The following is a 14,545-nucleotide window of genomic DNA, read 5'->3' on the forward strand; positions in this document are numbered from 1 at the left end:
TCATCAGGCAGTTTTTCCTTAATATCACCTTGCTCTGCTCTGATTCAATAATGTAACGGATTTATTGCTCCAAAAACAACATTGTCTAGCACAGTGAAAAATGTGCACCTGATGTTTTCCAAATTGCAACTCACTCCTGGTATTTCAACTATACAGTGATACGTGACTTCCATTCAATTTTGTAGACCAAAAAGGAAAGCAAATGGTCCCTTCTGTCACTGTGCACCCTGACCTGTCACCTACCTTACTACCTAACAGGACCTATCCACATGGCTGTCTGTACTCTAAGCATTTAATTTAAAGTGAATGGCAACTGCTTTTGTGGGGGCACAAGAGTTTATGGTTTGACTCCCCCAGACTATCCTGCATTGCGCGGAACCTATTTGATTTCGGCTACTCTCTGCATTTCAGGCAGAGTGATCCGATCATGGTTCTTCAGAAATGCAGAGAACAGAAAAATAAAAGAGCAGAGTGGCATTTTGATTGTAATTGCCACTCCTTGGAAAATCTGGAACACCATTGCTTAAAATCTCCAAGAATAGGTCTGCACTAGTTTATATTGTTTAAAAAGGCAAGAGTCTGCTAAGAACTGCGCAATGGCTTGATGCGTTTTGAGCAACAAACTAAATTTTATCTTCTGACCACAGACACCAGAATGAATTGGTCTGTTTTGATATCATATCCTTCAAACTACAATCAGACCACACTACCGGCTGCCAGACGCTCTGACATTATCACACTATACCTGCATCGCACTGGAACCAAAGTCATGCGGTGTCACTGCTTCTTTCTCAGCACATTCTTTGCCCCTTGTATCACTTTGTTCATCAGTCCGAGTGGAGCAGACCAGCAAGTCACGTTTTACATTATTGAATTAGACTGCATATTCTTGCTGACTATTTGATGGAGTAACATGGTGTTTGGGGAGCAATTATGTGTTACATAGTAAACCTGTTTTGAAAAAAACGTCAAGATGCCATAGTTTCAGAGAGCTGCTCTCTCATTTCACAGAGATGGCTGGTGGTGAGTTTAACCAGAGGGTCACCATGCCCCAGGCGAGGGGCGAGAACTGGAACTGAATCCATGCTGTTGGCACTACTGTGCATTGCAAACCAGCCAGCCAGCCAGCTAGCTGTCCCCCACTTAAAGGTAGTAATTACAGGAAGTGATCTATAGCTTTTGCAGAGTGGAGAACTTGGTTGGATTGGTTGCCTCAGTATCTTTTGCAATGCACAGTTTCAGGGTGCACAGCCTGGTTAAAGATGTTTTCAAATCAACCTGTTGGGAGATGTTATAACACACCTCTGGAAGAGGTGGGACTTAAACCCGGGTCTCCTGGCTCAGAAGTAGGGACACTAGCACTGCATCACAATGGCCTGACATCCTCACTAAATGCTATCCCTGTGCAATATATATATCATAATCAGACACTTCCAACAGTCAGATCAGGAATATGTTTTATACCAAATGAGTGGCAACGATGCTGCATACATAAAGAAATTGAGTTATTGAGGTGAATAACATAAGCAGCATTTACAGGGATAGCATAGGAAGTGCATGAGAGTCAAAGAAATAGTAAGATCTGCAGATGAGGAGACATGCAGGGGACTAACTGGAGAAAATTCCTAGCACAACTGACCTAAACGTGACCAGGGACAAATAAATGCAAAAGGCTGAGCGAACTCAACAATTTAGGCAGCGATGGTGGTGAGAGGAACAGAGTTAACATTTCGAGTCCAACCTGGCTGTCCTTCAGAACTAAAAAGAGATGGAATATGTGGGTAGTTCTACTGTAATAAAGGGAGGGAGCACAAGGGAGAAACACCTTTGAAAATCTTTGAGGATCATATATTCAAACTGGCCTATTTCTTGGTATCAATTATTTAATTTCTGTGACCTGTAACTTCGAACACAACATTGGCTCACCCTAAACCTGTGTTCCATTGGAATATGTTTGTTTTCATTGTGTTCAAACATTGGAAGCATTTCAGATGATTAAAGATGAATCAATGCGAGGCAGTGACGGTTGAGATTGTGTGAACTTACAGAAGACCAGATGAAAATTCGGTCAGAAGTGGGTGACATCAGGTGCAGGGCTGTGGTTTGAATAAACCCATGCATTTCTTAGATCATTTTAGTAAAGACCCTTCTCATAACGATGTGTACCAGTTGTGGTTTCTAACCCTAAACCGTAAGCCTTAAGTTAACATTAATTGTGTCAGTCCAACCTTTAATCTGTAGCCTATGTTCGATGTTTGTTTTCCTTTAAGCCTAAACCAGTCAGTGCTAATAGCACCAAATAATGACATTGAGTCGTGGCTGAGATCTATCTCATCAGCACAAAGTTGGCCACACCTAGTGATCATCACAGTCACTGGTCTACTCCTTTATCAACGATTACTTCCTGACTGGGGAAAGCTCATGCACCACAGAATTCTAGATCTTGTACATGTCATTTGGCAAGTTTTACAAAAAAAAACGCCATTTTCTTTTTCTCACAGTTTTGGTTAATCATCCGAGGAATGTGTTGATTGAGTTGACATTCTCTCCCATCTTCTGTTTTACCGTGAAGACCTCAATGTAACCTTGTGAAGAAAAGGATAGTGAAATTTGAACCAGGCATTAGTTGTATGTACATTTGAACGTATGAAACATTAGCAGAAGAGGAGGATTCAGTCTGCTCTGCCATTCAACAAGATTTGTGGTTAAGCTGCTTGTCTTTCAATTTCCACAATTCCATCGACCCCCGATGACCTCAATTGCCTGCACCTAACAAAAATCTATCCACCAGCCCTTAAAAAATATTCAGTGATGCTGCCTCCACCAAATTCTGAGGCAGAGAGTTCGCAAGTCGCATCATTCTCTGAAAGAAGAAAAAAATCTCCTCATCTCTCTTTTTTGAAAGGGTTCATTTTAAACAAGCGATTCCCAAAGTTCTGGCCTCACTCTCACGAGGAAATGATGCCGGTTGACAAAGTACAGCGAAGGCTGGCTGAAAGGTTAATGAAGTAGGAGAAAATATACTAGGAGAGAATGAAAAACGTGTTTAAAAACCCACAGATAATAAGAGTTTCTACAGTCTTTTAAAAGCAGCGTAGTGAAAATTCAAGGGCAGCACGTTCCTCTTAGAGTGAAGGGCGAGGGCATCATGGCCAGGGAGCTTGGGATGTCAATCGATGTTGAGAATTTAACAAAGAAAAAGAAGGAACCGTATGTTCTAGTGCATTAAAGACCGGGGAGGCTATTCAAACGTATAGACTGTGTCGGAGGCTACCTCAAAGGAAATTACTTTTTCTGTTTAGTCATGAACAGCATGATGGTGTCACTGACCAGGCAGCATTTATTGCCCATCCCTATTTTCCCAGAGGACAGGTCAAAGTCAATCACATTGCTATGGGTCTGGAGCCACATGTAGGTCAGACAAGGTAAGGGTGGCAGTTTCCTTCCCTAAAGGACATTAGTGAACCGAATGGGTTTTTTCCAGCAATCAATTCATGGTCATCATTAGATTTTTAATTCCACATATTTTACTGAATTCAAATTCCATCATCTGCCATGGCGGGATTCGAAGCTGGGTCCCCAGAATGTTATCCAGGTCTCTGGATTAACAGTGCAGTGATAATACCAGCAATTAACAGTCCAGCAATAGGCCATTGCCTCCCATACACACATACTCTCCTCCAAGCACATTCTCCCTCACAGACACATTCTACCTCTCACCCTCACACTCTGTCTCCTTCACACTCTTTCTCATAGTCACTCGTTGTCTCCCTCACACTCCGTTTTTCTCTCTCCCTCAAGCAGCAAGGAGGGTACAGAGTGATCATGAAATATCTTCAGCAGATGATTACCAGGGTAAAGATGGGACCTGTAAGAAAGCAAAGGGGCAACCTGTGTGTGGAGCCAGTGGATGTCAGTGAGATTTCAAATAAAATTTCTCATCTACATTCACAAAGGGGAAAGATGTTGTAGCTGATGATTTCAAGTTGTGATGGTGAGGTTCTCAAACATCTTAAGATTACCAAGAAGGTGATATGCACCTGTAAGCCTATTAAAAAGTCTAATAAATCACCAGGTCCTGACAAAATGTACCCAGACTGCAGTGGGAGGCAAGGGAAGAGATTGCTGGGGCCCTGAGAGAGAGATTTAATATCTCGCTGGCCATAGGTGAAGTGCCACACAACTTGAGGACAACTAATCTGGTTCATTTGTTCAGGAAGGGCAACAGTAATAGGCCCGGTAATTACTGATCATTTAATCTGACATAACCTGTAGGGAAATTATTGGCAAAACTCGAAAGAATGGGATAAACCAGTACTTGGAATGGCAGGGATTGATCAGGAATAGTCAGAATGGATTTGTTAGAGGAAAATCCTGACTGACTGATTTGAGTTTCTTTTTCATAGGTGGACAAATAAATTGGTGAGGGTTATGAGGTTGATGTGGTTTTCATGTACTTCAATGAGGTATTTGACAAAGTCCCATAAGAATGGTTGGTCCAGATGGTAAGATCCCATGGAATCCAAGGCAAGTTGACAAACTGAGTCCAAAGTTGACTTACAATTAAGTAACAAAGGGTGATGATGGAGGGTTATTTTTGTGATTGGAAGCCTGTGACTAAGCAATGTACCACGGGGATCAGTGCTGGGACTCTTGCTGTTTGTGTGGGAATGAGCGAGAGAGAGAAGGATATTTGGAGTGTGAGGGAGAAAATGAGTGAGTGTGAAGGAGACATGGTGTATGTGAGAGATAGACAGTGAGTGTATGAGAGACAGTGTGTGTGAGGTAGGGTTTGTGTCTGAGGGAGAGGGTGTATTGGTGAGGGACTGAATATTGGTGAATGTGGTGCCAATTAAATGGATTCCTTTTCCCTGGATGGTGTCAAGCTTCTTGAGTAGTGTTGTTGCACCCATCCAGGTAATCGGGGGAGTATTCCATCACACTCCTGATTTGTGCCTTGTAGATGGTGGACTGGCTTTGGAGAGTCAGAAGGTGAGTTACTCACAGCAGGATTCTTAGCCTCTGACCTACTCTTATCGACACTACATCCAGTTTCTGGTCAAGCGTAGCCCCCAGGATGTTTTCCAGTGAGAGATTCAGTGATGGAGATACCACTGTTTACCAAGAGATGGTGGTTACATTTTGTCCTGTTAGAGATATTTATTGCCTGACATTGATGTTGCATGAACATTATTTGCCCCAAGCTTGGAACTTGCCCAAATTTTGCTGCAAATAGACTTGGACTGCTATCAGTGTCTGAGGAGTAAGAAGTGGTGCTGAACATTGTCCAATCTTCAGTGGACATCCCCACTCCTAGAGGGCATTGGTTTAAGGTGAGAGGGGAAAGACTTAGAAAGGACCTGAGGGGCCACTTTTTCACATACAGCATGGGGCATGTATGAAATGAGCTACCAGAGGAGGTGGTGGAGGCTGGTACAATTGTAACATTTAAATGGGAGCTAGATCCATTTAAGATGCCTGGTCAGCATGGACATGTTGTTCTATACTGTACATCTCCATGACTCTCTGACAAAGGTTAAATTTTAAAGATACGATGCAAAACAAGAGCTCATTGTGTAGGAGTTAATATAATTGTTTGGAGAGGAAATAGAAAAATAGATGAGAGGAAGAGATAGATGAAACAGAGGGTAGGTACAAACAGGGGTTGTTTCAGGTTGGTGTAGTGTGACAAATGGAGTGCCCCAGGTATCGGTGCTGAAGTTTCAACTATTTACAATCTGTATCAATGATATGGATAAAAGGAATGAGTTTCTGTAGAAAGCCTCATTTATGATGGGGGTAGATTTTGACGTGGTGAGACAGTACCCAATGGATGATGGTGAGTTAGCAACACATTTTACATCTTTCCTGAGTTTTATTTCAATGGGAATGGGAAGAACATCTTTGGGACTAATGTGTGGAGGAGGGATGTGGAACAGGCTGTGAACTTACTGCCATCCACCCTACATTGTCAAAGGGAGGAGTTAACCCCATATTTTCTGTAGAGTCAGGTAGTCGGATACAATAATGATCCTGTCAGCCTCCGTGGTTTGGCCACGACTATTGCAACATCGGTTTTATTGAGACATGATCAGTTTATTTAAAAAGACGAACCTCTGATTAAAATCATGGAAACAAATGTTTTGCAATAATGGCATTCCACCAGGATATCATTATCATTGACATTGATAAAATTAAAACTCAGTGAGGTCGATCTTGTAAATTGGTGGTAGTGAGTTGCCATTCTGATCTGTATATCTGAAGTCAATGGTAAAGAATGTCTGATGAGCAGCCACTTTATCATTAGCTGTTTTGCTGTATAACACAACACAAGGTCTCTTTTTTTTCTCCTTACAGGATTAAGTTCCAATGTGTTTACTTGTGGGTGAGTAAACACCTGCTGAAATTGCTCCCATTGGTAATATGAGGCCAATTCAATTTCATCCATTTCACACTCTTGTCCAAAATTGAACTTTTCCCCTTCTCCTTTGCTTTAACATTTTGGTTAATATTTCATTAGTCACCAGTTAGATTAATAGAGAGAATAACCAATTCTCTGGGACTCTTCTCGCTGCCCTTGGAATATTCCCTGAGGAATTTGACCATATCTACAATCCGACCCCACCACCCAAGACATTTTTCCATCCTCATCCTTGTCTGCTTTCTGGAGAGACTTGTTCGCTCCACACTGCCCTCCAACCCCACCACACCCGGCACCTGCCCCTGCAACCGCAGGAAGTGCTACACTTGCCCCCACACCTCCTCCCTCACCCCTATCCCAGGCCCCAAGATGACTTTCCATATTAAGCAGAGGTTCACCTGCACATCTGCCAATGTGGTATACTGTATCCATTGTACCCGGTGTGGCTTCCTCTACGTTGGGGAAACCAAGCAGAGGCTTAGGGACCGCTTTGCAGAACACCTCAGCTCGGTTTGCAATAAACAACTGCACCTCCCAGTCGCGAACCATTTCCACTCCCCCTCCCATTCTTTAGATGACATGTCCATCATGGGCCTCCTGCAGTGCCACAATGATGCCACCCGAAGGTTGCAGGAACAGCAACTCATATTCCGCTTGGGAACCCTGCAGCCTAATGGTATCAATGTGGACTTCACCAGCTTCAAAATCTCCCCTTCTCCCACCGCATCCCAAAACCAGCCCAGTTTGTCCCCTCCCCCCACTGCATCACACAACCAGCTGAGTTTGTCCCCTCCCCCCACTGCATCACACAACCAGCCCAGCTCTTCCCCTCCCCCCACTGCATCTCAAAACCAGCCCAGCCTGTCTCTGCCTCCCTAACCTGTTCTTCCTCCCACCCCAAGACGCACCTCCATTTCCTACCTACTAACCTCATCCCACCTCCTTGACCTGTCCGTCTTCCCTGGACTGACCTATTCCCTCCCTACCTCTCCACCTATACTCCTCTCCACCTATCTTCTTTTCTCTCCATCTTCGGTCTGCCTCCCCCTCTCTCCCTATTTATTTCAGAACCCTCACCCCACCCCCCTCTCTGAAGGGTCTAGGCCCGAAACGTCAGCTCTTGTGCTCCTGAGATGCTGCTTGGCCTGCTGTGTTCATCCAGCTTCACACTTTATTATCTTGGATTCTCCAGCATCTGCAGTTCCCATTATCTCTGACCATACAATTAGATTAGATTCCATACAGGGTGGAAACAGGCCCTTCGGCCCAACAAGTCCACACTGCTCCTTAGAGCGTTCCCCCTATAACCCACACACCCCTAAACATTACAGGAAATTTAGCATGGCCGATCCACCTAGCCTGCACATCTTTGGACTGTGGGAGGAAACCAGAGCACCCGGAGGAAACCCACGCAGACACTGGGAGACAGTTACCCGAGGCTGGAATTGAACCTGGGTCCCTGGCGCTGTGAGGCTGCAGTGCTAACCACTGAGCCACTGTGCCACCCTTCTTCTTTCGATATTGAAGTAGGCTAGGGTAGGTTCATGACTTCCTGTGTGGCCTGATCAGTGGTTATGTTTCAGAGAGATGATCGATGACTTGTCTTTTCGAGTTTGATCGATGGTTTCTCCTCAGAGGTACAGCTTTTGTGACTTCCCTCTTCTGAAGAAAGTGGCCCGTATTCCAGTGATCCCCTTGCCCTGAATAGTTGTGCCAGTGCCCAAAGCTGAATGTGAGATACTGGTGGTATGGAGCAGGCAGTTCGCACACCCCCATCTAGAGTCCTGCCTCTTCACTGGGAGCACTGACGCACTCTATCATCCAGGCTGTGAGCAATATATTATCCTCAGGATTTTAGAATTCGTGGAATACTAACCTTAACAAAAATCATGCTGATGCGCCAAACTTAAGAACACTTGTGCCTCTTCTGAGTAAGAAAGTCATGGGGCCAAGGAGCCACACCAAAGACTTAGGGCTAACATCAAGACTGATATTTCAGTGCACTTCTGAGGGAGTGCTGCATGGTCAAAGCTGTCATGTTTTGAATGAGATGACAAACCTGGGCTTTGTCTGCCTCAGAGCTGGACATAAAGAGTCTCGTGGCACTATTCGAAGGACAGGATAATCTCTCCTGTAGTTTGCTGTGTAGTTATCACTCAAAAAAGCATCACTAAAAACAGATGTTGTAAACATTGTCACAGTGTTGATTTTGGATGCTCTGCTGTCTGCCAAGTTCTCTACAGCAGGGAACCTACATTACAAACTGTACTAAATGACCGCAACGCACTTTAGGATGTCCTGGTGGGGAACGGTGCTGTGCAACAAAATGATTTTCACATTTTCTTTTCCTCCTTAACTATCCTGGGTGTTGAGTGAAAATATATGTATAAATACCCCTTCTATTGTCTCAAAATAAAGTATTGTTGAAATTTAAAGTTAGGAGCAAGATAAACTGACAGAAGGGAGATATTTGTGGCAGGAAACACACGGTTAAGAGTTCTACTATCTATACCCTTGCCATGCCAAGGGAAATGCACCCGGTTGAACATACTTTTAGGCTAAAGTCTCACTGAGGAGATATTCTATAATTGGAACTTAGCGTTGATGCTAAAATGATGTACCCTATTCCTCTTGCTCCCTCTTCAGTCTATTTACCTTGGGATGAAACACTTATTAGATGAGAGGTTCCAGCAAAAGCAACTGACTTGAGCTAACAAATATCATCCCATAGAATCATACATGTTAGAATATTATTAATACCTGTTAGTGTGTCAGGTCGTTGAGGCATTAACATGAGAGTCAACATCTTTTGAATGATTGCTTAAAGGTATTTTAATTTGATTATCAGTCCTGGATTAGGTGACAATATTATATAGCAGAAGATCATTCAAATAGCCAATTCATCCAAAAATAACTGTTGCAGTAATGAATTTAACTAGAGAAATGTTGGTTGTGTACATTTCATGTAATATAACTGTTTTACATCTCAAAGTAGAAACTACTTTCAAACCCAGCTAAGAATACACAGCATGTACAAAAATATTTTTTTGAAATTATATGTATAGTCATAATATAAATTGATAAGTTTTTGTGTCCCACCTTCAGGTGGGGATCTGGTGCAGGCCTCAACTTTTCTTAAACATGACTGATCCTGAAAATGCAGTCACCTACAAATGAGCATCAAGGTAAACTTGGCTTCCTTTCAGGAGTTTGGAAGAGTTCCTATTGTTGTTAAATCTTCTTATATATGGGGATTTTTAAATGGATAAAAATAAGTTTTGAAGTCCTCTATTTTGACAGTAATCAGTTTTAAAGGTATTGAGTCAGCTTTCTCATGCTTTTTTTTCATATCACCCTGTTCTTCCTTCAGAGCTGTTTGTGAGCTTCCTTTTGGCAACTTTTTGACTATAACCCTTTATCACCACACTGCCCAAAGTTGTTTTAAGCTTACTCCTTTAATTCCTCCACTAATTTGGTGATTTTTATCACAGGTGCTCTCAATATACGAAAAAGGCTTTGCAAAAATTTCAGATTTTGAACTAAATTCAGCATGTGCCAAGGCAACTTTAGACGGTATAAACTGAAGTGTGTAAGAATGTTCTTGAGGGATGCATTGTAAAACACCTCGGTCTTCAGCAAGCCATTTCCAATTTTGTTTTACTTCGTTAAAGACGATTGCTAACTTATTTATGAGTCCATGAGTGCAAAACTACTTGGATTTATGATAGTTCTTCAATGGTTTAAAAATAATTTGAACAAGGGTGCTTAAGGAGTTGCAGTAATTAAAAGGACAGAAAAACCAGAGGAGAGATTCACGTTAAAAGGTTGGACATAAAGTGGGTTTTTAGTAGTTTAGTGAAGACAGCAAACAAGAATTGGTATATGGTTTCAAGGTAATGGCAGAAAAAGGGCCTTAACTTTCTGCAAGGATGCAGGTCTTTATTAATGTTTAAATCTAGTCTGCCAGCAGGTGGATATGTTCCACCTTCAAGGGGAGATCCAAGAAGCGTAAAACGCCAAAAGCTGAATATCAAACAAAGGGATCACCTATAATCTGAGTAAACACTGAAGAGTGATAATTACAAGAAAATATGTGGAGCTGAAGACAAACCAAATGACTTTGTTACTCCTTCAGAACATTAAAACCCATTTTCAGCACTTTTTCTGAGATTTTAAAGGAAAGGGATGGCGTGGTGTCTCAGTAGTTGGCACTGCTGCCTCACAGCACCAGGGACCTGGGTTCGATTCTGCGTGGAGTTTAGACATTCTCCCCTTGTCTGCGGGAGTTTCCACTGTGTGCTCCAGTTTCGTCCCACAGTCCAAAAATGTGCAGGCTAGGTGGATTGGCCATGCTAAATTGCCCGTAGTGTTCAGGGATGTGCAGGCTGGGTGGGTTATAGGGGGATGGGCCTGGGTGGGATGCTCTCAGGGCAGGTGTGGACTAGTTGGGCTCAAGGGTAGGGATTGTATGATTGGAACTTCTTTTGGTTTGGCCTGTAGGGGACATCGGGTCAGCTTGAACATCCACTAAATTGACGCTCATTGAACACAAGAAACTAGTTTATGATTTCAAGGATGTGGCACTGCCTTACTGCAACTGAAATCTCAGATGCAATCTATTTTGATATGTCAATGGACTTTAGATTACTGATTGAATGGTAACAATGTAAATGTCTGCATTAGCCTGCGTACATAGATTACATTTAATATACAGTGATTAAAAATACAAGCTGTAGCACAAAACAAGCAAAGTTTTAATCAACAGAATTCTTCAATATTGTTAGTTAATATGAGCATTATTTTATCATAGTGATTCTAACATAAGTCAGTGATGACTGATCTAGCAATGATATCTCTTTTCATCATACAAATGAACCACGATAAAACCTCAGTGCAGAACTGTCACAAGGTTGTAGTTGGATATGCACTCACTTCAGTTTTTGTGCTTCGTAGGCGTTAGATCCAAGTTACAGTGAGAGGTGAGAGTGAAATATGGTTAGAAATTAAATCAAAGCAAGATGTAAGCAATTTAGAAATAGATGGGCGCACGTTTCAGTTGTCTTCATTCAAGAATTGTATTATTACTTGTCTCGCTGACCGTGCTACTGGGCAATCGTATTAACATGCAGTACCACAGGAATATGAAAAACCCTGCAAGCAAAACAAACTATTTTAAGGACTGGTTTCAGTGTTTATATGACATGTGTTAACATTAGTATATAGATTTTAGGTCATTAATAATGTCACGCGTTAACTAGGGAGATGCATGCTGGGAAATGTACCTCAATGTTCCATGAGTTATCACAAAATATATCAATGTACATAATCCTAATGGAACCACCGAGATGACAAATTTACCTGACTAACTGCTATTCCACCAGGTTTTGCCTGTAACAAAAAGTAACTATTTTTGTAACACACTTAACTTTAACAAGACCAGTTTGAGGAAGGACGTTCTTGCTATTGAGGGAGTGCAGCGTAGGTTCACAAGGTCAATTCCTGGAATGGCAGCACTATCATATGTTGAAAGATTGAAGCGACTGGGCTTGTATACACTTGAGTTTAGAAGGACGAGAGGGGATCTGATTGAGACGTATAACATGATAAGTTTTAATCTGCAGTTTGAGAGGGAGAAGGGAGAATCGGAAGTGTCAGTATTGCAGTTGAATAAAGGGAACTATGGAGCTATGAGGGAGGAGCTGGCCAAAATTCAATGGTACAATACCCGAGCAGGGATGACAGTAGAACAACAATGGCAGGTATTTCTGGATATAATGCAGAAGGTGCAGGATCAGTTCATTCCAAAGAGGAAGAAAGATCCTAAGGGGAGGCGGGGGCAGCCGTGACTGACGAGGGAAGTTAAGGACTGTATAAAAATAAAAGAGAAGTATAACATAGCAAAGATGAGTGGGAAGCTGGAGTACTGGGAAGCTTTTAAAGAGCAACAGTGGATAACTAAAAAGGCAATACACAGAAAAAATGAGCTATGAAGGAAAACTGGCCAAAAATATAAAGGAGGATAGTAAAAGCTTTTTTAGGTATGTGAAAAGAAAAAAAACTGGTTACGACTAAAATTGGGCCCTTGAAGTCAGAAACGGGTGAATTTATTATGGGGAACAAGGAAATGGCAGATGAGTTGAATAGGTACTTTGGATCTGTCTTCACTAGGGAAGACACAAGCAATCTCCCAGATGCAGTAGTGGCTGGTATTTATATTAGGCAGGAAATGGTGTTGGATAGACTGTTAGGTCTGAAGGCTGATAAGTCCCTGGGACCTGATGGTCTGCATCCCAGGGTACTGAAGGAGGTGGCTCTAGAAATTATGGATGCGTTGGTAATTATTTTCCAAGGTTCTATAGATTCAGGATCAGTTCCTGCGGATTGGAGGGTGGCAAATGTTGTCCCACTTTTCAAGAAAGGAGGGAGAGAGAAAACAGGAAATTACAGACCGGTTAGCCTGACATCAGTGGTGGGAAAGATGCTGGAGTCAATTATAAAAGATGAAATTACGACTCATTTGGATAGCAGTAACAAAATAGGTCAGAGTCAGCATGGATTTACAAAGGGGAAGTCGTGCTTGACTAATCTTCTGGAATTTTTTGAGGATGTATCTATGAAAATGGATAAGGGAGAGCCAGTGGATATAGAGTACCTGGACTTTCAGAAAGCCTCTGATAAAGTCCCGCACAGGAGATTGGTGAACAAAATTAGGGCACATGGTATTGGGGGCAAAATACTGAGTTGGATTGAAAATTGGCCGGCTGACATGAAGCAAAGAGTAGTGATAAACGGTCCCTTTTGGAATGGCAGGCAGTGACCAGTGGGGTACCACAAGGTTCAGTGCTGGGACTGCAGCTGTTTACAATATGTATTAATGATATAGACAAAGGCATTAGAAGTAATATTAGCAAATTTGCTGATGACACAAAGTTGGGTGGCAGTGTGAAATGTGAGGAGGATGTTATTAGAATACAGGGTGACTTGGACAGGCTAGGTTAGTGGACGGATGCTTGGCAGATGCAGTTTAATGTGGATAAATGTGTGGTTATACACTTTGGTGGCAAGAACAGGAAGGCAGATTACTATCTAAATGGAGTCAAGTTAGGTAAAGGGGAAGCACAACGAGATCTAGGTGTTCTTGTACATCAGTCAATGAAAGCAAGCATGTAGGTACAGCAGGTAGTGAAGAAAGCTAATAGCATGCTGGCCTTCATCACAAGAGGAATTGAGTATAGGAGCAAAGAGGTCCTTCTGTACCTGTACAGGGCGCTGGTGAGACCGCACCTGGAGTATTGTGTGCAGTTTTGGTCTCCCAGTTTGAGGAAGGGCATTCTTGCTATTGAGGGAGTGCAGCGTAGGTTCACAAGGTCAATTCCTGGAATGGCGGGACTATCATATGTTGAAAGATTTGAGCGACTGGGCTTGTATACTCTTGAGTTTAGAAGGATGAGAGGGGATCTGATTGAGACGTATAAGATTATTAAGGGATTGGACACTGTGGAGGCAGGAAGCATGTTTCCGCTGATGGGTGGATCCAGGACCAGAGGGGACAGTTTAAAAATAAGGGGTAGGCCATTTAGAACAGTGTTGAGGAAAAACTTCTTCACCTGAGAGTGGTGGATATATGGAATGCTCTGCCCCAGAAGGCAGTGGAGGCCAACTCTCTGGATGCTTTCAAGAAAGAGATGGATAGAGCTCTTAAAGATAGTGGAATCAAGGGTTATGGGGATAAGGCAGGAACAGGATACTGATTGTGGATGATCAGCCATGATCATACTGAATGGTGGTGCTGGCTCGAAGGACCGAATGGCCTACTCCAGCACCTATTGTCTATTGTCTATACCCATTCAAACCCACCAAACCATGCACACTCAATATAATTAAGATGGACAAAAGACAAATGGTTTAAGACGGACACTGTGGATGGAAAAAGAATAATAGGTAAACAAAATTCTGAAGATTAAAAGTCAAAATTACAGGGTGAAAAATCCTTTTTGTCGTAGCATGTTTGATTTTTGTAATGATACTCTGGTGTCTGTTTGATGTCATCCTTCAAAACAATAGCTGATCATGTGAACTTAGCTCTTCCCTTGTTTGAATTCTTTCCGTGTTTTTTTTTCCTGT

The 14,545-nt window shown here is 42.4% G+C and overlaps 1 protein-coding gene across 1 annotated transcript in view; it reads right to left on the bottom strand.

Moving 5' to 3' along the window:
• Positions 1–11,414: 11,414 nt before the first annotated feature.
• Positions 11,415–14,545, bottom strand: part of LOC125459998 (adhesion G-protein coupled receptor G2-like) — a 75,202-nt gene continuing 72,071 nt past the window's right edge. Inside the window, exon 21 of the mRNA XM_059651526.1 lies at positions 11,415–11,572. Coding sequence (XP_059507509.1) covers positions 11,524–11,572 — 49 coding nt within the window. The 3' untranslated portion in view covers positions 11,415–11,523. The remainder of the gene's footprint in view (positions 11,573–14,545) is intronic.

This window comes from Stegostoma tigrinum, chromosome 16 (genome assembly GCF_030684315.1).
Source record: "Stegostoma tigrinum isolate sSteTig4 chromosome 16, sSteTig4.hap1, whole genome shotgun sequence".
Classification (NCBI taxonomy): domain Eukaryota; kingdom Metazoa; phylum Chordata; class Chondrichthyes; order Orectolobiformes; family Stegostomatidae; genus Stegostoma; species Stegostoma tigrinum.